Source organism: Asterias rubens, chromosome 5 (genome assembly GCF_902459465.1).
Source record: "Asterias rubens chromosome 5, eAstRub1.3, whole genome shotgun sequence".
NCBI classification, from domain to species: domain Eukaryota; kingdom Metazoa; phylum Echinodermata; class Asteroidea; order Forcipulatida; family Asteriidae; genus Asterias; species Asterias rubens.
Window position 1 is genome coordinate 5,002,775 of NC_047066.1, and position 26,514 is coordinate 5,029,288.

The 26,514-nt window shown below is 37.9% G+C and overlaps 2 protein-coding genes across 2 annotated transcripts; one reads left to right on the top strand and one right to left on the bottom strand.

Moving 5' to 3' along the window:
- The first annotated feature begins 391 nt into the window (after positions 1-391).
- On the top strand, positions 392-13,773 carry LOC117290970. Its single transcript, XM_033772559.1, has 11 exons — positions 392-992; positions 2,094-2,210; positions 2,542-2,690; positions 5,515-5,585; positions 6,817-6,910; positions 7,685-7,742; positions 8,643-8,715; positions 10,712-10,809; positions 11,144-11,208; positions 12,614-12,673; positions 12,961-13,773. Exons 1-11 carry the CDS (start codon positions 564-566, stop codon positions 13,061-13,063), a joined length of 1,317 nt encoding a protein of 438 aa, XP_033628450.1. The 5' UTR covers positions 392-563; the 3' UTR covers positions 13,064-13,773.
- Positions 13,774-14,736: 963 nt separating this feature from the next.
- LOC117290849 (beta-1,3-glucosyltransferase-like) lies at positions 14,737-26,226 on the bottom strand. Its single transcript, XM_033772404.1, has 14 exons — positions 26,156-26,226; positions 25,970-26,040; positions 24,285-24,410; positions 23,450-23,526; positions 22,718-22,826; positions 22,485-22,621; positions 21,811-21,874; positions 20,578-20,775; positions 19,826-19,895; positions 19,358-19,471; positions 17,742-17,844; positions 17,334-17,459; positions 16,770-16,914; positions 14,737-16,164 (listed from the first exon to the last, which is right to left on the bottom strand). Exons 1-14 carry the CDS (start codon positions 26,202-26,204, stop codon positions 15,997-15,999), a joined length of 1,557 nt encoding a protein of 518 aa, XP_033628295.1. The 5' UTR covers positions 26,205-26,226; the 3' UTR covers positions 14,737-15,996.
- Between the last annotated feature and the right edge of the window lie 288 nt (positions 26,227-26,514).

Sequence of the window (26,514 nt, forward strand, 5' to 3'; positions counted from 1 at the left end):
AAGCGAGAAAAAAAGTTAGTTCACTCCTTACTCTATGGTTCACTTTGTCTCGAGAGGCAGAGTTCAGTAAGAGAAGAAATGGAGAGAAAATCATAGCAGAATGAAAAAGTAATCCGCCCGATTTGTTTTTCTCAGTGTGTATAGTGCTAGCTAATTCTACCTCCATGGCATGGTGACCATGGTAATTGGTATGACACCGAAACTGCTGGTGTTATAGATAATCTATATACGAAAATGCAATTGTCAATCCTACGGTCTAGTAGGATGATGGTTTGTGGATGGAGCTAGCTATAATGATTCTTTTATACAGCTCTATGGAGGGCACTCAGCTGGAAACTTTGGAACACGTGAGCTTCTTGAACCGGAACGGTATGATGATACAGTATACACACATTTGCATCCTGGGAATAAAATCTACGGATATGGACGCGTCATCATGAACCTGCGCCATCTTTAATTCGCGCAGCGCAGGGTATTTTGCGCGGGATGTAATCACAATCTCTCAAGAAAACTGCGCCGACGAAAAAGTTTTTAGTGAGATAAACTCGCAATTTCCAATCGCTATGGCATCGTTGTCTGCTGCAGATCAAATTGAACAAATTGTACAAGCCGCAATCCTCCAGGATCAACTAGGTAGCAAGGAGAACGGGGAAGATGAACAGCATGACCAGGGCAGTTCCGTAGTTGAAATGACGGTGGAGATAACATCCAACGACGGCGAAACGCTCCCAACGAATGAACACGAACACCGAATTCACATGAATGGCTACATCAAACGCCTGGATCTTGGCAAGTCTCCATCGTCAATCATCTCCGACGAAAAGTACGAGAGCGTCTTGAATTATCTTCAGAATCCAGATGCGGCGATTGCTCCCCATCTTCGTTATTGGATCGCGAATAAAGAGTTTCAGCTGATGGAAGACCCAAGCGACGGGGCCAGTGACGGCAGTAACGTGGTCGTCATCCCACGACCGGTCAAAAAGAAGATGTTGGTGAGGCTTTTTTAAATAAGTTTTATTTTTTAAAGTTTTGGTAAAAAAGACCTGGCATTATTCTTAAATAATTTGGTGATCCTAACATTACACAACACAATAAGTAATAACAAATCTGTGAAAATTTAAAAACAATTGGATATCAAAGTTGCACAAGAATGACATAAAAACACCATTAGTCCCATTACAAATCTACAAATTTGTGTGATTTCAGAACCAGATGCACAATAATAATAAAACTTTCATGCCTGAAGTTTTAAAATAAAAAAGGTTGAAATTACTCTTTAAAAAACCCTCTTTTAGCAAAGGGATAGGGATCCATTTCGGATAACTTTCCGTATGGCGCCACCACTTTTTCACTCATTTTTACAAAAACGGATATATCAATCAGGTAAATTAGATACTATATTATTTTATTTCGAATGAAAAAGTGGTGGCGCCATACGGAAACTTTTCCTCCGTTTCTCACAATGTTTTAGACTCGTTCAACAGCTTTCAATTACTCAAGTTACCAACCAAGTATGTTTTTATGCTAACAATTAGTTTGAGTGATTTAAAATTACCAACAAAAGTGACCAGTGCATTTAAAACTGTCAAAACTATGAAAGAATTCCGAATTTGTTAGTGCTACTCTGTTGTTACTTACTTAATGAATAATAATAATACATTTTAATTACATTTTTTGTCCAATTTGTTTATTAAGTGTTATATACTTGCTAATAAACACTTGCTAATAAACATGACAAAGGTCAAAGTCAGGGTGTTTTGTTTTGTAGTATGATTACCTTAGATTGCTTCAAATGTTATAGGCCATAATTAAACTGCATGCAAACATTGCTAAATCAACGCACAGCTTTTCATGGGATACAAGGAAGTTTGCTTTCTTTCATAATTCGCATGAAGTATGGACCGGGCTTAAAAGTGAGTGACCCTTTGACAAAAAATTACATGGCCTTGCTGTCTCAAAGATGAAATTTCAGGAATGCATCGGCTTCCAGGAAATTACATCCTTGAACTTGAAGCTTAAATCACGATATTCACAATTTTTTAACTTTGTATTTTTTAGTTATGAAAAATCACGATTTCTTTTTTGAACTACAGGACAGAGGGGGAGGTGATTTCCTACGCGTTCTGCCAAGTTCCGCCATCTTTGACATCATCCAAGAAATTCACTCAAACCAGTTTGAGCATTGTGGATATAAGAGGGTCTTAGAATATGTAAGTATCTTCATCATCCAGAGCGTAATTTCTAAAAACTGTTAAGCAGAAAATGTTGCTTTGCTAAGCAAAAATTTAGTGGGGGTACCAGTCACAACAATGTAAACCTAATGTTGTTTTGGCGGGTGGCAACTGTTTTTTGTTAAGCAATTATTATTTATTAAATCGTTTCCTTTATTTGTCAATATTTGATATTAGGAGAAGGTTGATGGAGGATGGCAGTCCAAAAAGAGGACCACTTAGTGACCTAATTTTGTCCACGATCCACTGTCTATAAGCACTTTACTTGTACAAATAATCTAATGATGACACTCTTATTACCTCCATGTAGGCGCAGACTAAATATTTCAGAATAACGAGGGGCTATGTTCAAGAGTTTGGCCGTGCATGTCCTGTATGCCATTCAACAGGCTTTACTAAAGATGGTAAACGCAGAAAATTTTCCAGCAAATTTTCCTCCAGCGGAATGAAATTGAAGAGGTATGTTAATTTAGTTGAAAAACGGGACAGTTCTTAGCAGAACTGAGAAGTCTCCCGAACATCCGATAAATCTACTCCGGGGTAGTAGAATAAAGAAAGACAGTTCTCTAAGAACAAACTCTAGGATACCTGGTATGTTGTATGCCGCAAAACCATATTGATACCACTATGCAATGCCTCAAATTCTATGTTAACTTCTATGCACAATATCTGCTGTTGATATAATTTGTTTTCAAAAAGAGACACAACCAAGCTTGGGCAATCAAGTTGGCGGAAAGACTTTGGCTCGGTGCAAGAAAATGTAAAAATATTAAAGTGATAAACACTGCACCATAATCTTTGCCACTTTTGACATGAAGAATGCAGGCAACCCCAAACAGTTGTTTTTAATGCTGTTTTTAATTTCACTTTCTCTTGATTGTAATAAACAGATCTAAATTTTCCTAAGCCTGACTGGAATGCTCATTGTTACTATTTTGGTAAATAAGATTGTCTAAGTAAATGTGATCAAATATTACCCAAACTCATCAGGGAATCATCTTCTACCGCCATAAAAAAAAAACTCAAGACCTACTTTTCCAGTCAGCCTCGTCATTTCATTAATACATTGTTTTTCTGTTTTTCTTTCTTTCTTTGCTTTGTTCTTGTTTTATTTATTGTTTAGCGCTTTGATCCGTGCTGAAGGCACTATATAAATACCTGTATTATTATTATTATTATTATTATCAACTTAGCAAATGAATTTTCCATGAAACACAGCCAGTACTTTCGTAATATTTCTGAGAATGACCAGTGAAACTAGTTGAAACGTAAACAAATTTTACGTAAGTATTGGGTGTGTTTCATAGAAATCTCATTTGCTAAGTTGATATTTTACCAGCCTGATGAACTTCTTTCATGATCAATGTGATTAAGTAATGCTTTATTAGTTCTGCAGCTTGTCTACAATTCAGGGAGGCTGAGGGGATTTGTAACTACTATTACATATTTGTTGTTTTCGTGTTTGTATTAATTTTTGTCATAAGTCATGAAATAAAATAAAAGGCTTTGGGTTTTTATTTTTCTAAATGAGGAATGGGATATTAACTGGTCAGATTACAATAAGTTAGTGTTAAGTAGTAATAGTGTAAGTGTGTTTTGTGGTGGTGTTTAAAACGAAGTTTAGTAATGACTCTGAAAAATTAATGGTGATGGTGTAGGAAACTACAGCAGCTTTGGACTTTGAGAAACACTTCATTTCAAAATATTACAGCGATGGAAAAAGATATCGCTTTTTATCCCCAAAACTTTCAATACGGTTACCCTTTTCAGATTGTTTATTCCTATAGGGATCATTACTCTTCCTGCCTAGCCTGGACAAATAATTTTCTCAGGATTTTCGGCGATGTTTCACAATAAATTTTGATCACCTTTTGAAATAAAACTTTCAAAGGTTAATTTCATTGTACAAAACTTATATTAGATTGGAATAAAACAATCTAACGGTGTCCCCCCCCCCAAAAAAAAAGGTATACATTGCCAAATTGCCTTAAAAAAAAACATAATTCCTGCACTTAATTTTTCAACTTTGTTGATGAGGACTCTTATTTTGCCAGGGTCATTTCAACCTCGTCCGAAGCCAGGGTTTCACGTCGAATCACCATGTGGGCGGTAAATTTGAGGACGAGGTCGTTGGCTGAAATAGTCAGGCACTTTGTGTTTACATGGATTTAAAGCGTACAGGCGCGCATGTACGTCCAGTTACCATGCCACGTGCTACTTTGCGTGCAAAATGGCATTAATTTCTCGGCGGATTCTTCGCCTTTTATTGCCAACAAATGCGAGGAGATTTGGTCCAGTTCTTTATGGTAATCTTTCTCAGCATAGTCGGCAGCTCTGTGGGTGATTATTCCGGTTTATTACATGAGTTCAAGTTGTAAATTACGTACCCGAAGTGTTTCCGATTGGCGGTGTTATATAATTACCATTACTGAGTCAACTCGACCACCGCAGTTTCGTCGGGAGACTGCCGCGGCAACCGAGCGTGATCTCTCGAACTCGACCGACCGTGGCATTGATTTTACGATTTTTTTACACTCGACCCTTTTGGGGGTTGAACAGACTTTTTCTTGAAAATTAATTATTTTTGTTTTATTTTATTTATTAATTTAATTATTTCGTTTTTTAATAATAATATTATTTAATACTATTTTAAAAAGAATTGTATTATATAATTAATTTAAAAAATTTCTTTCAGAAAAAGAAAAAGTGTTTTTCCATTTTTTTTGTTATTGAGTTTTCTGCAATTCGGAGATACGACTCAATACTGCAGCATCTAATTACTATCTTACTAATATTTCAAAAACTTGTGTTTCTATTAAGTTTTTAGTAGCGATAATGAAACCCTCCCGATCGCTGCGCAGGTTACGTTATTGCAACTACATTGTATTCAATATTTTAATTGAATTTATACTATTTTTATTTTATTTTTTTTGTATTATTAATATTAGTTATTATTTTTTGATGGTAAACGCAAACAATTGTTTCCATTGTTTTTGTCTCATTATTTATTTGTTTTTTTTATTTATTTGTTGCTCGTCCACACATTAAGCCAAAATTAAGGAACAATCATATACAAATGTAATGGAACATAACTGGCTGATATTTGTAATTGTACAGCACAGGAATTCTTTTTCTGCTCAATTTAGAATGTTGCTATCATTTGGACTGTTGAGATGGTCCCTATGGTCGATTTAAGGCCAACTGATTTATTATTTAGAGAGTGGTTTGGGATGTCGGGAAAAACTTATTTTGTTGTTGTTTGTGTTAATTTTGTTGTTTCCAGGGAGCATTTGAAGCCTACATCTAGTAATAGTCTCCGACTGCCAAAGATTTACACCAAAACAGGAGATGCAGGTGAGAGGATTCGTGATCATAAAAGATTATTTAAAAAAAATCATTTCTCAATTTTATTTGTTTTCCATAGTATAATGAAATAATAAAAAAATGAAATATAATCCTGAAAGGGTCCCTCGGCTATTTTGTGTTGCCCAATTTTCTCATTGGACTCTATTGGTATAGACAACTAAACCGAGGCCTGTTTAAAAAGCATTTGTATTTGTAACAACAATGACCTTAAAGGCACTGTACACCTTTGGTAATTACTCAAAATATATTAGCATAGCAACTTACTTGGTAAGGAGCAACAGAGTGCTATCGATAGTCTAAACCATTTTGAAAAACCAATCTCTCCGAGGTAAGATAGTTTTTGAGAAAGAGGTAATTTCTAACTAAAATATTTGAATCTGAAAAAGACTTTAGGCCTGAAGCCTTTTTTCTGCCATTTGAAAGCACACTCGACTGTACAACAAGAATGTTTCTTTCTTTTGTTATTCTCTTGCAACTTCGATGACTAATTGAGCCTAAATTTCAACAGATTTGTTATTTTATGTATACGTTGAGATAAACCTAGTGAGAATACTGGTATTTTAAAATTACCAAATGTGTCTTAGTGTCTTTAAAGGCAGTGGACACTACTGGTAATTGTCAAAGACTAGCCTATACAGTTGGTGTATCTCAACATATGTGTAAAATAACAAACCTGTGAAAATTTGAGCTCAATCGGTCATCAAAGTTGCGAGATAATAATAAAAGAAAAAACACCCTTGTCACACGATGTTGTGTGCGTTTAGATGGTTGATTTCGAGACCTCAAATTCTAAATCCGAGGTCTTGAAATCAAATTCGTGGAAAATTACTTCTTTCTCGAAAACTACGGCTCTTCAGAGGGAGCCGTTTCTCACCATGTTTTATACCATCAACCTCTCCCCATTACTTGTCACCAAGAAAGGTTTTATGCTAATAATTATTTTGAGTAATTACCAATAGTGTCCACTGCCTGAAAAATTGTACACCACAGTTCACTTTTTGGTTGTTTCGTGTCATTTTGTCTTTCTTGTTTTCCGGCTAGGAGTGTCATCATTGACAGCCATGGCGCACTAGAAATGTTCAACATTATTGTTATTATAAAGCATTGTATTCAAGTTTTTAACAATGGAATTCCAAAAAAGCATCCTACAGCACTGGGTACCGTTGCTGCTGCGTACCCTGCAAAATTTAAATTATTGTAAATAAATTGTTTCATACAGGATCCTCTGCGACTATTACTGGCGACCGTAGACCGAAGAATGATGATGTATTTGAAGCACTGGGTGCCACAGATGAACTCTCATCAGCTATTGGGTAAGTTTTTTGTTTTTTTGCTATAGAAGCTTATTGCAATTTATTTATGTATAATAGTTTGGTTACAACAGCTTGGGATTGTAAAAAGCATTTTGAGAAACCTTACACTTTGATAAATAAAAATAAATAAATAAATAACAACCGTATTTCTATAGCGCCTAACACCTCTAAAAGAAAGTCTCTAAGCGCTCAGAGGAAACAAAAGAATAATTAGGTATATGATGATTTGAATAGATAAGTTTTGAGAAGAGTCTTAAAACTTGAGATCGTGGTGGCTTGTTTGATGTGTAGAGGGAGATTGTTCAATAAGTGAGGTGCAGCAAACTGATAACTACGTTGACCATATGCATTGGTGGTAACTTTAGGGATAACGAGGGCGTCTTTGTTAGCAGAACGGAGGTTTCTAGAAGAAGTGATGTAATGTGATTATGTAAAAAGATATCAGTTTTAATGGCCCAAAGTTTTGAATGTCAGTAATGTTTTTCACATCCTGTATTCCTACTGTTGGGGGATTATCGTTATGCGTGGACTATTTGCAAGGGATTTTAAGCAATATCCCTAAAATGCAACCACCTTTTGAAATGAAATGATAACTTGTTAGTCTTATTGTATACATTAGGACAATCGACAGTCCTAAAAAACCAAAGGTATGCTTTGCCTTTAAATTGCATAAATATCACGCCAATGGCTTTTTGTTTGCGTTCGTTTTTGTTACAAAATGTTAAACCAAATTGTTATCAAAATTTAGTTGAATATTTTATTATTTAATTTCAGACTTACAAGGGAGTTTGGCAAAGAGGCGGAGCACACATTTGACTCGCAGCTTCAAGAGGTATGTAGTGTTATTGATGGGGAGGACTGTGTCAAAAAACCTAAATAACGAATTGTATTTCTTTCGTGCCAATTGAAAGTCCCTTGTAGCACTGCAGCCATTTTTGTCATGTTCCTTGTATATCCTATGGTATTACTGTGTTGATTCACACAAGGAACCAGACTGTTTTCTCTTGGTGTGGTCAACCCCTTAGCCGATGCAGTGTGTTTGCATCATATAGTTATATACAAGAACTAGAGGGTGCACGAGTGACGCTTCGTGCACAAACGCCACGGGACCGCAAGATGACAAGCGCGCCATTCTGTATGCGCGTTGAATATGAAATACACGTTTGAGTTTTAGTTTTTTTGAAACGATCACGCGATGCTGTTTGTTCAACTTACAAAATGGCCGCACAAACACACGCTGTGAGATGGCTGTTTTGTCAACTTAGAAAATGGCCGCCTGCGCGCATGCCAGGGCGCGTATAAAGGCCAGTGCGCCCTCTAGTTCTTATATATAACTCTATGGTTCGCATCAATCAGTAGTCAGTATGCTTGGAGAGTTTCAGGAGAAAGCAGAGGATTACTTAGCATTCATTTATACCTCACAGTACCCTCTGGCATTTCAGAGAGTAGAGCATGCCACGGAGGCCATGAACTTTGTTTTTGTGAAGGGGCAAGGGCACCAATGCATTTTCTCCTTGGTAAAGGGTACCCTATGAGGAAATTGTAAATTTCTACGAGAGCATTTCAAGGGCACCAAGGGGGATGGAGGCAATCCCATTGGTTGCCTCCGTGAAGTGTCGGACCTGTGTTTTGGAACGCGGCACCATGGCAATTACTGTGCGTGCTGTGTGTTATTTCAAAGCCTTTTAGATGTTTTCACTCATCTGTTGTGCACTTTGATTAACTTCCACAGATCCAGTGTCTCCTTCAGGATGTCGGGTCTTGTATTGCAACACCAAAGAGCCAGGCGTCTGCAAATCAGTTGGGTAAGTTGCAAATAGTTCATTAAAGGCAGTGGACACTATTGGTAATTGTCAAAGACTAGCCTTCACAGTTGGTGTATCTCAACATATGCATACAATAACAAACATGTGAAAATTTGAGTTCAATCGGTCATCGAAGTTGTGAGATAATAATGAAAGAAAAATGACCCTTAGTCACACGAAGTTGTGTGCGTTTAGATGGTTGATTTCGAACTTGAAGTCTCTAAATCAAATTCGTGGAAAATTACTTCTTTCTCAAAAACTATGGCACTTTAGAGGGAGCCGTTTCTCACAATGTTTTATACCATCAACCTCTCCCCATTACTCGTCACCAAGAAAGGTTTTATGGCAATAATTTTTTTGAGTTATTACCAATAGTGTCCACTGCCTTTAACAGAAGAAGAAAAAATAATAATAACAACTAGACATTAGGTGTTTCTGAACAAACACAAAGCTGTTCCGTGTTCTTTTGCTTGGACTATGTGCTAAAATGACCAAGGAGTCTATAACTGAAAACAAGTTTGAACATGTTGAATAGTGTCTTGAGTTATGGTGCCACTTCCGGTTGACCCGGAAGTAGAGGTCGACATGGGGTAACAGTAACCTAAGGCTAATCTCCAATGCCAAAGGAGTCTCTGACTGAAAAAAGTTAACCGCCAAACTCTGCGCTTATGATCACCATTTTCCGCTTACTGTGTTTTTCAAACATCATCGTGTCATGCATGCACACAGGTTATGTTGGGCTAACAATTGAGAAAAAGAAAAGGCAACGCTATCGATATAAAGATAAGAATCTAACTTAAATATTACAAAAATAAATATTTTTTTAATTTTGGGGGATAAAAAAAAATATTGTAGTCGTACGGAGATTCGAACTCGCAGGTATCAGATATGTAATCGCGACTGATGACCACTAGGCTATAAGGGCCAGTGTATATATTAAGGGTTTACATGTGTGTATCTATCAACAGAGGGGATTATGATCCGGCGAAATAATTCTTGTTTCATGATTTTGCGAACATGTCACTAAATATGAACTGCTAACGCCTATAACTATTAAGTAGGGTTGAAATGTAGTATTAGATGCCTTTAGGGGTTTTTGACGACGACGTCGCCGTCGTCAAAAACCCATATTTAAATTACGCACGTTCGTCCCGGACGACGCCACCTCAGAGTCTAAATTTGACATTTTTTCACTCATTTCTCAAAAACTACAACACCACAGCAAGTAATATTTTAAGGGAAGCTTTCAATTGTCATTATCTTCAAACTGTTTAAGTTTAGTGTAATTCTGTGGACACCATGGTATGTCGTTGTCGTCAAAAACCTCTATTTATATACGCACGTTCGTTAAATGAAAACCCTAAACCTTCGTGTGCAAAGTATATTGGTCCAGAACTCAGTTAGGAAACGAATAAAAAGAGACTGCGCTGTGGTCCAGAACGTAGGAAGAAAAACAAGAAAAGGAGACTTGAGTAGACTCCTCTCAAGAAGTCACAACTCATGATAGGTACATACTGAATTGCATTTACCATAGAGAATGTTTAACAATAATATGGAAGCGACTGCATCCAGTTATATTCAAATGCGTAGACTCATCTCAAGAAGTCACAACTCATGATAGGTACATACTGTATGGCATTTACCAAATAGAATATTTAACAATAACATGGAAGCGACTGCATCCAGTTATATTCAAATGAAGATTACGTGGCTAATTAGAGTAAAGCTTATGTTCTAAGCTTCAATTTGGTATATGATTTCACTCTTTTGAAGTTATGGTCTAGGAGATTAGGTTTAAAGAAAAAAACGTGTGCAATTGCTATGGGTTTTAGGCAGAAACAAAGAATAAGAAAAAAAGAAAAAAAATCTCGACAGAAACAATACCTGTTTCGACGGTAGGTCGGAACAGCTAATAATTGGCCGCTTTAAACTCTTTCAGTGCCAAGGTTGTACATCACGATCTACTTTATGCTTTATCTACTTTTTTTTTTTTCAGAGTTGATGGAATTTAGCGCAGTGAACGTGGTAAAACTGGAGAAGTGGATCGATGATTACACAAGGCTGTTACCTCCACTAAAGAACTTCATCCTGCCGGTAAGAATTGTTGAGTTTTCTTAGAGTGATAGTAAGGGACAGTGTGCTGGTTTATCTAGATATTAAGTTGCCCCGTGTGTAAATCTCTTTTGAGTAGTGTTGGTTCTGAAAAGAACTAGTGAATGGAAAAGAAACCAAGATGGCTGCACCATGATAAGTGTCTGTTGATCATAATCATTAATTGTCCTTGTCTGTAAAGGCTTACCAATCTACCTGAACATTTATTTATCTGAAATCCTGCCATTTCTTTGATTTTAATTCCAATCATGATGAATTGTATAATTATATTTCAAATCAATTATATGAGGTTTTATTTTGTATTTTTTTCTTTTAGTCTGGTGGCAAAACGGGAGCTTCTCTTCATGTTGCTCGAGCAGTATGTCGCCGGGCTGAACGAAGGTAACACTTCTTATTCCGATATAAGTGTGTGTTGTTTATTACAGAAGAAGGGAAGCTCACTTGATTGAGCTGTCACTTAAATACCATTCATAAATACCTCAAGACAGTTTCGCTTTTCTTACTGTTGGAGAGCACATCACGTAGGTGTGTATAAACCAGTAATAAGGGTTGAAACATGGGTGTGACACGCGAGCTTGCACCTGTTCTTATAAGACAGTTTCTTCATTCCTATTGGTCGAGAGCAACGGCTGAAACAGTTGTGCCACATCACGCGATACGCGCGATGCGCACAGCATTCACTTATAAGGAGTTGTTTACCTGAGGGCAGCGGAGGGCTTTACCATTTCATAGCTGGAGGGGTGTTGTGTTGAAAGAAATCATTGAACAATTATAATTTTTACATTTATTTTACTTTTTGACTAAAAAGTGTTGATGTTTTTGACCAAAAAGGTATTTATGAATGGGAATCAAAATGTGTTGAATCGGTTTTCAACTAGTGGTTTAAACCCGCCGAGGCCTGGTTCTTGATAATTTACCTCGACTTTGTCTCGGTAAAATTATCAAGAACCAGGCGTCGTTGGGATTAAACCACTAGTTGAAACCCTCTTCACCACACATTGATTCCCTTAGTAATGCAGATCATGTTGTTTTTTTACACTGATTGTCGAGCTTCCTGTGCCTTTTAAATATATTTTTGATGTCCTATTTTTTTGTCTTAAATAACTTGTATTTTTATCGTTGTAAATTGTAAGTTTTATTGTTGGTTGATTACAGATGCTTTTGACTCTTTTTAATTTTATAAAGCGTTCTGGTTTGATGTCGGGTGCGGTATAAATCCTGCTGTTTATTATAATTATTATTATATTATGTCATTATGCATTGGCCAAGTTTGGTTTTAACAGCAACCAGTACCCAAAATCATTTGCAATATTGGCCTCAAGTTTACAAATGGTCCTTTTTCGAACTCAGCCATTGCTATGGCTTGTAAACTGTAGCTCCCTCTGAATCTTGTCTGGGCCCTATTTCATAAAACCTGTAGGCACAAAAATATGCTAAGCACAGAAAACAAATCTTGCTTAAAAGCAGAAAACAGCTACCAGCCAAACTTCCATATGTTTACATTGTTGCAACTGGTTCCACTAAGCATTATTTTCTGCTAAGCAGCTTTATGAAATTTGGTGCTGGTAGTTAACTAGATCTGGCACTTCATCATGGATTGTTTTTAATGATGACTCAGTTTTAGGCCTTGTAATTAATGCTTTTCATTTTGGTAACTTCTTTAAAATTAATGTTTTTGCTATGCACTGTTTGGACATTTTCATGAAGTATGGAATTAAATGAGTTTAAATTGAAAAATTAACAACATCACTGTAGCAATTAACTATATTTTGTTTCACTTCATTAGACTGATTCCACTTGTTCAAAAGGAAGAGGTCGATGAAGTTGTCGAGAAATTTATGAACAGGTAAGACAAATATTTCCATACACTTTGATTGTACCCCATTCATTCTCAGCTCACTTTTTTATTCTGTTTATTGGGCTACCACAGGCCTGGAATTACACTGAAGTGTAGCTTCCAACTAGGAATGGGTTTTTACTCCCACTTCTCAGCCCGAAACTTCCTTCATGGTCTTCTCTTTATCGAGTCGCTTTTAAGTCCTTGGATAGATAAAATGAAATTAGAAAATTGTCCATTGAAAGATTACATTTTAAAAGTTTGATCGCATAACTTGATCTTTTCATCACCAACAGATTGAGTGACTACCTTTTCACCCTGGCAAGATACGCTTCCCACTGCGAGGACATCGATCCGATGATTTACATCAAAATACGCTCACGAAAGCGCAAGAAGTGAGCTCAGCATGGAGTGTTATCCTCTCTGGGGTAGATTTCACAGAGTTAGGACTAGTCCGAACTTAGAACTAGTCCGAGGAGATATTAGAACTCAAGGCTAGTCTCAAGTTAGTTCGAGCAACTCGTCCTAACTTGAGATAAGACTAGTCTTAAGTTTTTGTGAAATCCACCGCTGGAGTATTGACCAAAGGACAGAGAGTCAGCTGGGGGCAGAGAGGGATTGTTTACCCTAAATTCATTCACATTTTTGAGATCCACAGTGATACGATTTATGGGCCATTCAGAATAGTCAATAGTGATTTTTTTCCTCTTTTTTTTCCAAAACTGTTTTGACCGACCCACCCACCCAAAATTTTTGATTTTTAAATGTTGAATGGCTTCATAATACTCTATACTGAGGTTTAAAATAACGCCTCAATTGGACCAGATATTCTAGATGGAAGGTTTTCCAACATCAGTAGTTTTCAACAGCTTCTCCTGGCTTAAACAAACAACTTATACAGTATACACAGCGGCAAAATGAAGTATGACATGCAACACTAGTTCCTCCAATCAAAAGACGAGGATCTGTGTGTACAGTACATGTATATAATTGTAGATACTGTTCTATGATAGGAAATTTGTGTTTTCTGAATTGATGTTTTGTTTCATTCCCACACGGGAACCCTTTTTCTTTCTTTTTCTTTTTGGGGGTTGAACAAAGAATTGAGTAGAGTGGAATTCGAACCAATGACCTCCGGATTAACGTGCCGGCTCTCTACCAACTGAGCTATCTAGCCCTATATTGGCGGTGTCCCTAGATAGCTCAGTTGGTAGAGCACCGGCACGTTAATCTGGAGGTCGTTGGTTCGAATCCCACTCTAGTCAATTCTTTGTTCAACCCCCAAAATCATTTCAAAATTTACCGTCAGTTTCCCTCGTGGTTTATATTGATTTCTTTCTTTTTAATACACTGTAAGTAAGTTTTTATCATGTTTTAACTTTAACTAAGAGAGAGAGAGGGCCCAATTTCATAAAGCTGTCGAGCAGAAAAATTCTACTAACAAATTTGTGTGCTTAGAAACAAATTCAATCAGGCACCAGCCACAACAATGCAACCTTAATGTAATTTTAGCTAGAAGCCTGTGTCTGCTAAGCAATACGATTCTCTGCTTAGCAACTTTTTGTGCTTACAGGCTTTATGAAATTGGGCCCTGCACTCTATGGGGACTTTAATCCCAAGTGTTTTGACTTGGATAACTTATGTATGCCTGTACCAGTGATAGGCAGTTATTTTTAAAGGGGTGGGGGTGGGCGTCTGTAGAACCATATTCTACAAAGTCGGACAACTTCTTGAACAGGATTTGGGGGATTGATAATTTTGTTGATGTCAATGCAAAAACATTGTTCTCCCTTGAATAATAATTGCGATATACACGAGTTCGAGAGTGCAACAATTTGTTGTCTTATTTTAAATAATCTTGGGTGTACACACCAAACCTGTAAGCGCCTAGATATGATATTTTTGCATATTGTATTTAAAGTAGGATTTGAAACTTTGGATGGTTGAGGGTTTGCAGTAACACCATGTCAATATTATCTCTTATTAGTAGTGTTGGTTCTTAAAAGAACCGTTGGTGAAACTGTTGTTAAAGATACTGGACACTATTGGTAATTGTCAAATAGTGTCCACTGCCTTTAACAACTGGTTCTTTTCAGAAGCACCAATACTCATAAGAGATATTCACATGGTGTTACCGCAAACCTCTCTTTGCTATAATACATATTGTTTCTATCATTTGAGATTTGTTTTTGCACTGGTGCGACATTTCGAGTCGAATCAATGTTAAAATCTTTGGATGTTGTAAATAAAACCAGACGACTAATAAAAACACAAACCATTTTTTTACCATTTTTGTTTTGTAAAAATCTTTTCAAGTTGTTTATTGCTATTTGGCTTTGAAATGGCGGAAAGAACCTCTTAATTCTCTTTAATACTAGAATAACAATCTAAAACACTATGTTATGAAAATTGCTTGTGGGTTGTTAACATCAAGTACAACAAATACTGTACAAACATTACTAAAAATACCACCTCAAGTACATTGTGACCTATTCAATAAAATAATGCTGGAAAATGCACACCAGAATTTGGGTTGGATTTCACAAAGAGTTCAGACTAGTCTTATCTCGAGTTAACTCGCCCTACTTGCCTCCGTTTTGCCTGGTCTTGGTGCCCTTTCAAAAGTTTCCCATTGACTAAGATTTCCCAGTGAAAGCACCCTTCGAAAAATGAAAATGATATGAAATTCTATACAGCCTCATGAACTTATTAAATAGTGCGTTCTTAGTGTATTACCACATGTGGCCTGTACAAAAAGGCCCATAAAGACCACAAGGTTTCCATATGAAATCTGTCATTATAGTTCACTTAGTATCCCAATTTCCTAACACAAAACTAAATTTGTTGTTTTCCTGTTATTTTTGTTAAAATTGTAACTGACCAAATTTGATTAAAAAAATAATAATTATTAGTAATATCTGGGCGTTTTCTTGTCATTGTACAGAAATTCATGGTCTCTAAAGGGTTTAGTGATATTTACATTTATAAGCAAGGGGTAGATATAGTTAAAAACCAACTTTAATGCTGTAAAAATTGTAAAAACTTTAATTAAGAACAATCCCTAAAAAAACATTACTTTGTTAAGTTCCTTGTTAAAAATTTCACTTTGACAAATACCATACATTAAAAAGCTTTATAAAAAATTGTAAAAAGGCACATGAGTAGCTCTATTGCAAAAAAGAGGCCTAACTTCCAACGGTTAATAGAAGTTGAAAGACAGTCTCTTTGTGTAGTGCTGTGTTGTAAATAAAAACCATGGTGTTTCAATTCCATCTTGTCTTGTAACTGAACTTCTTGTACAGTCTGCCTGTAGAGGTGAATGTAACTGACTATCATAACTCCTCGTGGTCTGCTTGTAGTCCATGGGTTTTGGAGTCCAGCTCGTCAGCCTCTTTGAACCAGTCTTTATAGACTGCTAAGGGGTCAGAGTTGATGTGTTTATGGAACGATATTGGTAATTGATGAGCCAGGAAATCTATGGCGTAGTCTACTGGTCGAGCCTGTGTGAGGATGGAGACGGATTGGTTTAGACAATAAAAACATAATCCGGGGTTGATTTCACACAGAGCAAAGATAGATTTTAAAGCCACTTGACACTATTGGTACACACTCAAAATAGTTATCAGCATAAAACTTTACTTGGTAACAAGCTATCGAGAGCTGTTGATAGTATAAAACATTGTGAGAAACTGCTCCTGAAGTATTGTAGTTTTTGAGAAAGAAATTTCTCACTCAAATAAAGATGAATCCAGCTGAAGCCTTTTATTAGGCATATCTGAAAGCACACAAATTTGTGCAACAAGGGTGTTTTTCTGCCATTATTCTCTTGCAACTTAGAGCCCAAATTTTCACAGGTTTGTTATTTTATGCATATTATATTGGGATAAACCAAGTGAAAATACTGGTCTTTGAAAGTTACCAACGGTGCCAATCTTTCGATTTCACCAAACTCTTCCTAACTTGGGATTAATCTTAGGACTTAGGACGAGTTAAATTCCGTATCCAAAGACATTAGGATGCATTGAACCCATAACTCGAGATAGGATTAATCGTAGCGTTTCGTGAAATCGGCTGCAGTGCCTTTGATAAACAATAGTAAACTTACTTGATGGAAGAGTGGTGAGTGCGAGATTTGGAGGTCGTGTCGTTTGGCGCACATCCCAAGTATCATATCATCTGGATCTTCGTTCTTGTTGCATTTACATCCAGTGGCTAGGAGATCCTCTATACCTCTACGACTGAACACCATTCTGGAGATCCAAATGAGATGTGACAATGTTAAGTGGGTTGAGGGAGAGTACAGCGCGCATATCCGTCACTTCGTAATGCTCATGGCACTTTAACATAGTTTTACTTATACAAAGTACCGTGTTTGGTTTACAAGGTGCTGTGGCACAATATGCAGCAAATCAAACCAGGAACACCGGGGTGAAACCATTTTCGTTTAGTTAAGTGCACTGTGTTCTTTTACGTGCGTTACACAACACACTGGACCAACGGCTTTATGCCCCATCCGAAGGACGAATAATCATGGTTAAGTGTCTTGCTTAAGGACACTGCCGTCACAATGGGGACTGCTGCTCAGAAACACCAGAGTTTGAATCTTGACACTTGAGGCCATCATGACACTTGCATGACTTGCACAGTCTATGTTTTACAAAGTCCTTACCCGCCTCCACCAGTTAGGTAGTCGTATCCCCAGCCCATTCTGAGATGTCCATAGCCGTAACGCTCCCCTAAGAAGACTGCCTCCTTGGCATCGTAACAGGATAAGACGCCCCGAAGCCTGGCAACACTGTAATAAATAAACAAACAGAAAGTATGATCGAATGATCAGCAGTTGTTATTTGGGCCTGATTTACTGTATCAAGGTTCTCCCTAATTTTTTTTTTCAAACTGGGGGGGGGGGGGGCATTCTGGATCCAAATTTGTTGATGCCGAAGCTCGCAGAATTGAAGCAGGGTCTTTTGATTTTTTGTCTACTTTTTGTTTATCTTGGTTTTAAAACTCTAAATGGATTTCAACTGATGTTGTTTGGTTTTTTTTAATTTTATTTTATTTGAACCATTATACTTACCTGATAATTGTGTCATCATCGACTACCACCAGCCAGGGGTATTTTAGATACTCTGGCTTGGAGTTGAACATATTGAAGATGGCAAACAGCTTACCACAGTGACCTGGTGAACAATATATCAAACTGCAATTTAAATACCTGCTTGTTATACTGTCTTAGGAAGTGTCCGAAACAGTGACTTCGGCTACAGCTACGGCAAGATCACTATATAGGACTCTTCCTCCGTTTCTAGGGCGAAAAATTTTCAAAGCTTCATAACTCTACTCTTACCTGCAACAAGCCACTAACTTCAACAGAATCACATTCTATAGCGGCATACATTTTTCTGTGGTGGATTTTGGTCCTCATACATTCCTCACAAGGCGTCCTTTTCGTGAAATAATGCAGCTCCCAACGTTAAAAAATTCCTGTTTTTATCGTTTTCTCACAATGTTGTCTGTTGCTGTGCGTACGCGTATACATTCGCGTGCAAGACGCATGATGCAAGACGCATGATTACTTGGTCACCATTATCTTGACTGCACATGCGTTAACATGCAAACGCAACACAATATTTGCGCGTAGTGCGTCTTGCGTACACACGGCAGACTGTGAGAGTACGAACAAAAATTTTGAATTTCTTAACATTGGGAGCTGCATTATTTCATGAAAATGACGGATTTGTGAAGACTGTATGACGATCAAAACCCACCGCAGAAAAATATATGCAGCCATGGAGTGTGAATCTGTTGAAATTAGTGGCTTGTTGCAGGTAAGATTTGAGTTATGAAGCTGTGAAAATGTTCCGCCCCAGAAATGTACCCTGATGTCCAGGACGTCACTGTAGTACAATACGAACAAAGTGTAAGGCCGCCAGGGCTAGCGTTTACCTAATCTTCAACACTGGCAGACGCGCTGATCTAGCTGTAGCTGTAGCCGAAATCGCTGTTTCGAACACGGCCTTATACTAAAAAAACGGTCCTTTAACAAAACGGTGGACCGCATTAGTTCATAAAGGAAAAGGAAAGTCACACAATTTTGAAGCATATTTGTGTGGATCATTGTATTCTATTTTTAAAACATCTTTCCAATCATATCAATTTTATGCAAAACGCTTTTAAGTGCTTTTTATATTCCAAATCGCTCAGTACAAAGCAACATGACCCTTTATGTGACCATTCAGTTGCAGCTGTAGCTCTCAGGAATCAGCCGTACTTGCAAAAGAGCAAGCTGACTGGTCTGGTTGCAATCCTTGAAAGGTAATGCATACCATTGGGTTTTTGAACCGTTCGATTTTAATCCTACAAAAATGTAGTTGTATTAAAAAAAATAACCTGAGAAAATTTTATTCCAAAGGTCCATGCAGGAAGAATAATTCCAGAAAGGGATACACTATCTGAGAAGCGCTACCACGCATGGTTATCTTCTTTAATATAACACCGCTGAGGTCTCAAATTCAATTCAAATATTTACGTGAGAAATTGCTTCTTTCTCAAAAACTATGTTACGAAGGGAGCCGTTTCTTACAATGTTTTATACTATCAACAGCTCCCCATTACTTATGACCAAGTAAGGTTTTATGATAACAATTATTTTGTGTAATTACCAATAGTTTCCACTGCCTTTAACCGTCTTACCTCTTTCAGTGTTGGGTACCCCTGATGCTATGGTGGGTATGCTTTCATCCTCAACATCGCTGACATAGACAATATCCTTAGTGTGCCTGCCTAAGGTCTGCTGGACAACGGGAACTGGAATAGCAATACATAACAGTACTGAATTCTTATGTGACGGTCATAGAAATTGTACCCCCACTGTTACATAACACTTTGTCACATTTGATGTGTCTATCAAAGCGCTTTGTAAATTATCCCTACAAGGTATGCGGAACTACCTTCATGAAGTATTGAAGTATGAGATCTATTCCTTGTAATGGCACCATGTAATGGTTTACAAGGTGCTGTTTTATGTCTAAGATAGTAGCGTGATGACCTAAATGCATAAGGTCCATTGTTGAATTAAATATTTCGACCAATTTTTTTTTTCTTTTTTCTTAAACGCATAAGTAAAGTTAGCAATAACTCATAATATCATTTAAAAATTACCTCTATCTTTGTGGAACTGTTCACAAGTTTTGACCATAAACAAGATGTCTTCCTTTGGCACAGCATCTCCCTGTTGGATGGATACAGCAACATCAGACACAAAGGACAAAACCAAAAAAGCATTTTAAAGTAAGTGCACAACAGAGGAGCTTTCTGGTGAATGATTCTAGTTTTTGTTCTTGAGCTGCTGGTCAAAGGGAAGAACGTGGTCCAGTTGTTAGACTGTGGTTAGACTGTGGTTAGACTGCAGGACTTGCAATTACAAGGTTGTGGGTCCGAATCCCCCAAGCTAACCGCTGATTTCACAATGACTAGAATAAGTATTGCCAACTAGTTACTGAATCACAACTTCTTGATTTGTGTAATTCATAATCATAGATGGAGTTTAACCAATGTTTGTATGAGAGAGATTGGCTGTTGCCAGCTACGCGTTTACATCCCCTTGCGGGAGTTTGCCATATATTTTGGATAAAGATGGATAGGATAGGAAAGGACTGTTCAAGAACATCAGTGTCATGTAGATTAGTGCCATGAACAGGACTTGAACCCACACTCTGATGTCTTAGCCACCAGGACTTGATGCAAGATTCACATCATAGAGTCTTTCTCGGAGGCTAAGATTTTTAGCCTTTGAGATGGGCTCTGCTTGGGTCTTAATTTTTATTTTTTTATTTTTGCATTTATACCATAGGTCCTTTTGGCTGGTGAGCAGTCTGCTACAACTAAGTCTATTTTCAAATTAGTCAACTCACACAGACAGGAAGCTCCTTTGGGTGGGCTGTGACACAGTCATTGTCCACATGTTTCCCAGAGCGTATTGTGTTCATCAACGTTTTCCTGATGCCTTCATCTGTCCTGATTTTCATATTTGTCTCGACGTTCCCTGCGCACAGCGACGGTAGATCAGTCAGCTTAGTACCGTTTCCTTCATTCCAGATGTAGAATGCTAGCTGTTAATATTGAAAAAGCAGGTTGAAAAATATAAACCATCGGATAATTTTTTTAAAATTTCCTTAAAGGGAAAGTAACCCTTTTTTTTTTTTTAGTCATTCGATTGTTTTAATCCTTCATAAATGTAGATATATAACAATAAAACTATTAACCTTAAAAAAATGTATAGACATTTGCAAACATCTTACATTGATTGCAGAACGACTTTATAAAGTAGCTTTCCTCAGAAGGCCTTCAGTTGAAACATGTTTTTGGAAGGTAATCTCAACTCAGAAACAACTTAGTGCAGAGCACATGAAAACCTTTAGGTTAACCTTTGTGTTCCTAAAGCTAAAATAGTAGTCCCAGCCTATTTTCCATACCATCCGCCCGGGTAACAGTTAAAAAAACAGGACAGTTCTTTCCAGAACTGATAAGTCTCCCGAACCCCAGAACATCTTCTCTGTGGTAGTAGACTAAAGCAAGACAGTTCTCTAAGAACAAACTCTACCTGGCAAGTAGATACACACATGGTGTTACCGCAAACCAAATATACATTGATACCTCACCATGCATTGCCTCAAATCCTATATAGTTTCTTTAATGTAAAAAAAAGTATTTTAAAATATTTTACATTAAAATGGCTGACATTTCGACCCTAGCAGTCTTTCTCAAAGGCTTTCTCAAAGACGGTCTCCTTTTAGCCTTTGTGAAAGACTCTGCTAGGGTCGCAATGTCAGGCTATACCTATTTTTGCATTTATACCATAGGTCCTTTTGGCTGGTAACCAGTTTGCAACAGTTAATTCTTTTTCTCAGTTTCTTATATCTACACCACTTCAAGTGATGGGGGCCCCAAGCCTCATTTATGAAGGACAAAGCTTTCCGTGGAGAATCTTTCTCAAGGACACAAGAGTTGTGCAACCAGAGAATTGTCAAGGCCCTCCATTTGGAAACTCTGTATCTTGCAGAGCTTGCATACAGAGAATTGGCAGGCGTGAATAATCAACAACGATGCTACTCCACAAAATTTCTAAATGTGAACGATGACTTTACCTCGTGTTTGATGTCGATGGCAAAATCCATCTTTTGCTGCTCGCTTTCCCATCTGTCAGCTAGGCTTAAAACAAAACAAAAAATTCATAATTTGTCAGACTGGTCAATGATTAAAGTACAGCAGAAAATATGTTTGGCACGGGAAAAAGTTAGGCATGCTTCACTAACACAGCTAGAGCAAAAATTGTGCACTTGCTTGCAAGCAGAGAACGATGATCGTAAGCGCAGAATTCGGCGGTAAGCAGAGCCATGAAATGGGGCCCAGCTGTGCTCACTTGCAATAGAATTTGAACCACTGTTGGAATAGACAAGGTTTCTTATACTTGGTCAGTTTCTGGAGAGCAACCACACATCCAAATACAATGACAGGAAAGTGTGCATGGCACGGTTACTTCACCATTATGTGAATATGATATTATGTACATTTAATAAGAGAGATTTTAAGGCAATAATAATAAAGACATTTGTAAAGTGTCTAATGCAAAAGCCTCTAAGTGCATAAAGAGAACTATAACATATTTAATAAGTGAAAGATACAATTACAAGTAAGCAGATGACATAGTAGCAGCTTCAGACGGTCCTTCAGACAACTGAGTTTTTAACCGAGACTTAAAACAGTGTATGACGTATACGAGTGTTTTAGCACTTTTTGATCTCCTAACAAAACAAAATACCTGTGGAGAAGGCTTGAACTGATGAGCCAGCCCGCCTCCAAATCTGGATACAGGAATTCAGATGGGTTGTTATGGAAACGGTAGTGGTGGATGATGGTCGCCGACCGGTCCGCTAAAGCTCGTCCTAGAAACCATTCCTGCAGATTGAAACAATTTGCCATCAAGTCACATTTTGAAACAGATAAGCATGGAGTCCCAGAGAGGTGTCTATGTCTTCTTTGCTATGTACTCACCTTTTCTGAATTGTATTTCTTAAGAACTTCCACCAATCCATGGACACTCACTCGAGTTTGCTCCTCACAGAAGAAGATCCATTTTGCCTTTTGGAAATCTTCTCTCAATCTGTACCAACAGATAAATGGTTATAGAAAGTGTAATAATGGTACCAGAGCATTGGTTATGGAACTAAATGGTAAGCTATTCACTTAAAAGGAAAGACACTCTTATTCAATGGACTGTAAGGGTGGCAGGGTTGGCTTGTGTGTAAAGCGCTCGCCTCTTGCCAAGGTGACCCCGGTTCGATTCCCGGCCAGGGCCATATGTGAGTTGAGTTGTGCGTTGGTTCTCTGCTGTGCCACGAGGGTTTTCCAGACCATCCGGTTTTCCTCCCTCCGGAAAAATCAAACACTTTCAATTTTGGCTGTGCTCCGTGGTCATAATGGGTTGATGTGGCTGGCAGCCAAAGGCGCCCTTGCATGCCTGCTTCTCGAACACAGTGTAGCCGTGTCCTTTGCAATTCAGCTCTTAGCTGTGGGAAGGATGATTAGCCCCCCAAATTATTGGTAAAAAGATTACAGTTCTGCAAATATTGTGAGTTCAACTATATATTGATTTGTTCTAATAATAATAATAAGTGGGAATTCTCCTGAAGACGATCAGAGCATACTGACCAAAACATTGATTTGTTCACCAACGGTTCTTTTCAGAACCAACATTACAATTATCGCTCACTGACTGAAACTTACTTTGGAAACACAGGCAAAATTGTCCATACACCACTGAACTCGTACTTTTCATGCAGTAAAATGACACGCGGAATCCCCTGCAATCAAAATAAGCGAATAAATCAAACAACTCACTCCCTGTTGTCTCTTTGCCAAATAAAAGGTTCCAGGTAAACACAAGTTTGTATGTAAAGTTAAAGGGAAGGTACCGGTATACGTTTGGTATACTACTTAAAATTAATGGCAATAAAAACTTAATGTATATTTGGTTTGCGGTAACACCATGTGTGTATCTACTTGCCAGGCAGAGTTGTTCTTAGGGAACTGTCTTGCTTTATTCTACTGCCGTGGAGTAGATAATCGGAGGTTCGGGAGACTTCTCAGTTCTGAAAAGAACTGTCCTGCTTTTTAACTATTACCAGGGCGGATGGTATAGAAATTAGACTGGACTACTACTTTAGCTTATAGGATCGTAATTAACTGTACTGCCGCGGAGTCAGTTCTGAAATTGGTCTCAACGTTTCGACTAGCTTGCTCTAGTCATCGTCAGGAACTTACTTGGTTTAAAAGTCAGTGCAGCTTTCGAAAGTAGAAAGCATTTTTTTTAAGAATAATTTTCACTTTTAAGTAATTTGGTTAATATAGAAAAAGGCTTCAGTTTTTATCCCCCCAAAAAATTCAATCTGAGAAATGTTACAGATTGTGTATTCCCATTGCGGATTATTCTTCCTGCGTGGCCACCTTTTGGAATGCATTTTTTCAAGTAAATTTCAATGTGTAATCTTTCATTTACACAGAATTAAAACAACTAAGCGGTTCCAAAACCCAAAGGTACACAGTTGTTTTAGAACCTTACCAAGTTCAGAATACGGAACTGTTGTTCTAAGTCCACTTTGGTCTCCTGTGCCCATTGTAAATGAGTGCTTGCCTGTTGGCTGCGAATTATAAAAACAATATCTCCACCGGTGATGCCAAAGTGTCCCTGTAAACAAGAATAATGAACAAGTTCAGTTTTGTGTTTTTAAAAGGTAGAATACATGGTTGTGATGACTGGTCTCAGTCAACAGCTCGAGCCCCTTGCCTACAACTTTAATAAGTGGTGGGGGAACATTATCACCACGTACCTGTAGTGTATGGCAATAGTCATTTAAGTTAAACACTAGCCTAAAATAACTGAACAAAGTTAGCCCGTGAAATAGTTTTATTTTCTAACTTCTTCATTTGTTTAATTTATTGTTGTTTGGATTTTGTTTTCATTAAACTTTAATTTTAACAAAAAAGGCTTCTCCTAGATTCCTAGAAGTAGAACTATGGTTCATTTAGCCGAGGAGTATTTTATACTTCACATTTATTACAAAGTGATGGGAAAAGTTTCAGTATTGCGCCACCACTTTAACTTTTTCATTCGATATGAAAAGTTTTACGTAATATCTATTCTAATTAACCTCAATAAGAATCCCTTTTTGGAAAAATGAGTGAAAAAGTGGTGGGGCCATACGGAAAGTTATCTAAGTTAAGCTTCATTGTAGCGTAACTTTTTAATAAATGTAAAGTATAAAATACCCTAGGGTAGGACTATTGTTTGAATCATCCATAAATAAATGCTTGTTGAGTTGTTCTTTGTAGTTTTATATATTTTTTATAAACAACAAAAGAACAAGCACATCAGGCTCAGTTTGGAGGTTCTTTCAGTTTCATTAGAACATAACAAACATTTGGACAAGTGGAACGTTTCGGATAACTTTCCGTATGGCGCCACCACCTTTTCACTCATTTTTACAAAAAGGGATATCTCATCGAGGTAAATTAGATGCTATACTATTTCATATCGAATGAAAAAGTGGTGGCGCCATACGGAAACTTTTCCAATGTTCCTTATTGTTATTTATAATATGTAACGTGGAATAGGAATGCTGGTCATCTCGCCACCTGACAAGCTCGCCACCAACAAAGTCGCCCCCTGCAAAGTCGCCCCCCTACCCGGCTCGCCCCGGGTTGAAACAAAGTCGCCCCATTGGCAATCTCGCCCCCAAACAATGTCGCCCCCCTAGCAAAGTCGTCCCCCTGACAATGTTGCCCCCAGCCATTGTCGGCCCCTAGCAAAGTCGCCCCCAGATGTTGTTCGGAAAATAATTAAGGCTACAATAATTATGGTAAAAAAATATAGTTAAAACATTTTCAGAAAAATTTCCATCTGAAGTAATGTGCTTGTGGAAGATCTAACCCTAACCCTAACCCTAACCCTAACCCTAACCCTTACCCTTGATTATTTTCTGGGGGCGACTTTGCTAGGGGGCGACATTGGCTGGGGGCGACATTGGCTGGGGGCGACATTGTCAGGGGCGACTTTGCTAGGGGGCGACATTGTTTGGGGGCGACATTGTCAGGGGGCGACTTTGTAACAACTCGGGGCGAGCCGGTTAGGGGGCGACTTTGCAGGGGGCGACTTTGTTGGTGGCAAGCTTGCTAGGTGGCGAGATGACCAGCCCCCGTGGAATAGACACACACGTACTACGTAGCATGCACAACCGGTAGACTGACCTCCAAATCACGTTCTGCCACTGTGGTTAAATCCCGTGGAAGATATGGATCAAAAGTAGCGGCAAATACTCCTTTAATAAATAATGACAACAACATAAAAAGCATTATTGTTGAAAGTTTATCATATCATGGTATCTCAATGTACAAATCAACGTGAGGATCGTTTAATATCAGTTAATTTCTTACCAGCAGCAGCAGTAATGAAGAACAGCAACTCAATGATGGGGGCCGCCATGTTTTACAATGATCCCTCCTACCTATCCTCTCTACCTCTGAGAAAAGCGCAAATTTCTAAATCGAGCAAGAAGGCTTAAAATGCGCGTCCGCTCAATTACTGTGGCACAACATTGGGCTCAGAAATGAGAAGTGCTTAACTTACATTCCCGCAAATTTGGTTTCTGAGATTGTTTTTAATATTTCCTTTTGACTGTGTGGGCGCATTCGTGCACTTTATTTTCCCAAATAAAACCAAAGTAAAGCAAGCTCCCAAGGCCTACACTGTCCTTACTCTATGCACTGTCAATGCAAAGATTCCACTTTTGGGT

What these genes read in the sequence shown, in the direction of transcription:
- LOC117290970 (XM_033772559.1), top strand. Translation starts at nt 564, where the DNA reads ATGGCATCGTTGTCTGCTGCAGATCAAATTGAACAAATTGTACAAGCC. An exon ending in GGCGTCTGCAAATCAGTTGG is followed by an intron (nt 8,716 to 10,711) that starts GTAAGTTGCAAA and finishes TTTTTTTTTCAG; the next exon opens with AGTTGATGGAATTTAGCGCA. An exon ending in GTCGAGAAATTTATGAACAG is followed by an intron (nt 12,674 to 12,960) that starts GTAAGACAAATA and finishes CATCACCAACAG; the next exon opens with ATTGAGTGACTACCTTTTCA.
- LOC117290849 (XM_033772404.1), bottom strand. Translation starts at nt 26,204, where the DNA reads ATGGCGGCCCCCATCATTGAGTTGCTGTTCTTCATTACTGCTGCTGCT. An exon ending in AGTTCCGTATTCTGAACTTG is followed by an intron (nt 23,527 to 24,284) that starts GTAAGGTTCTAA and finishes TTTTGATTGCAG; the next exon opens with GGGATTCCGCGTGTCATTTT. An exon ending in CCATCGACATCAAACACGAG is followed by an intron (nt 20,776 to 21,810) that starts GTAAAGTCATCG and finishes CAATATTAACAG; the next exon opens with CTAGCATTCTACATCTGGAA.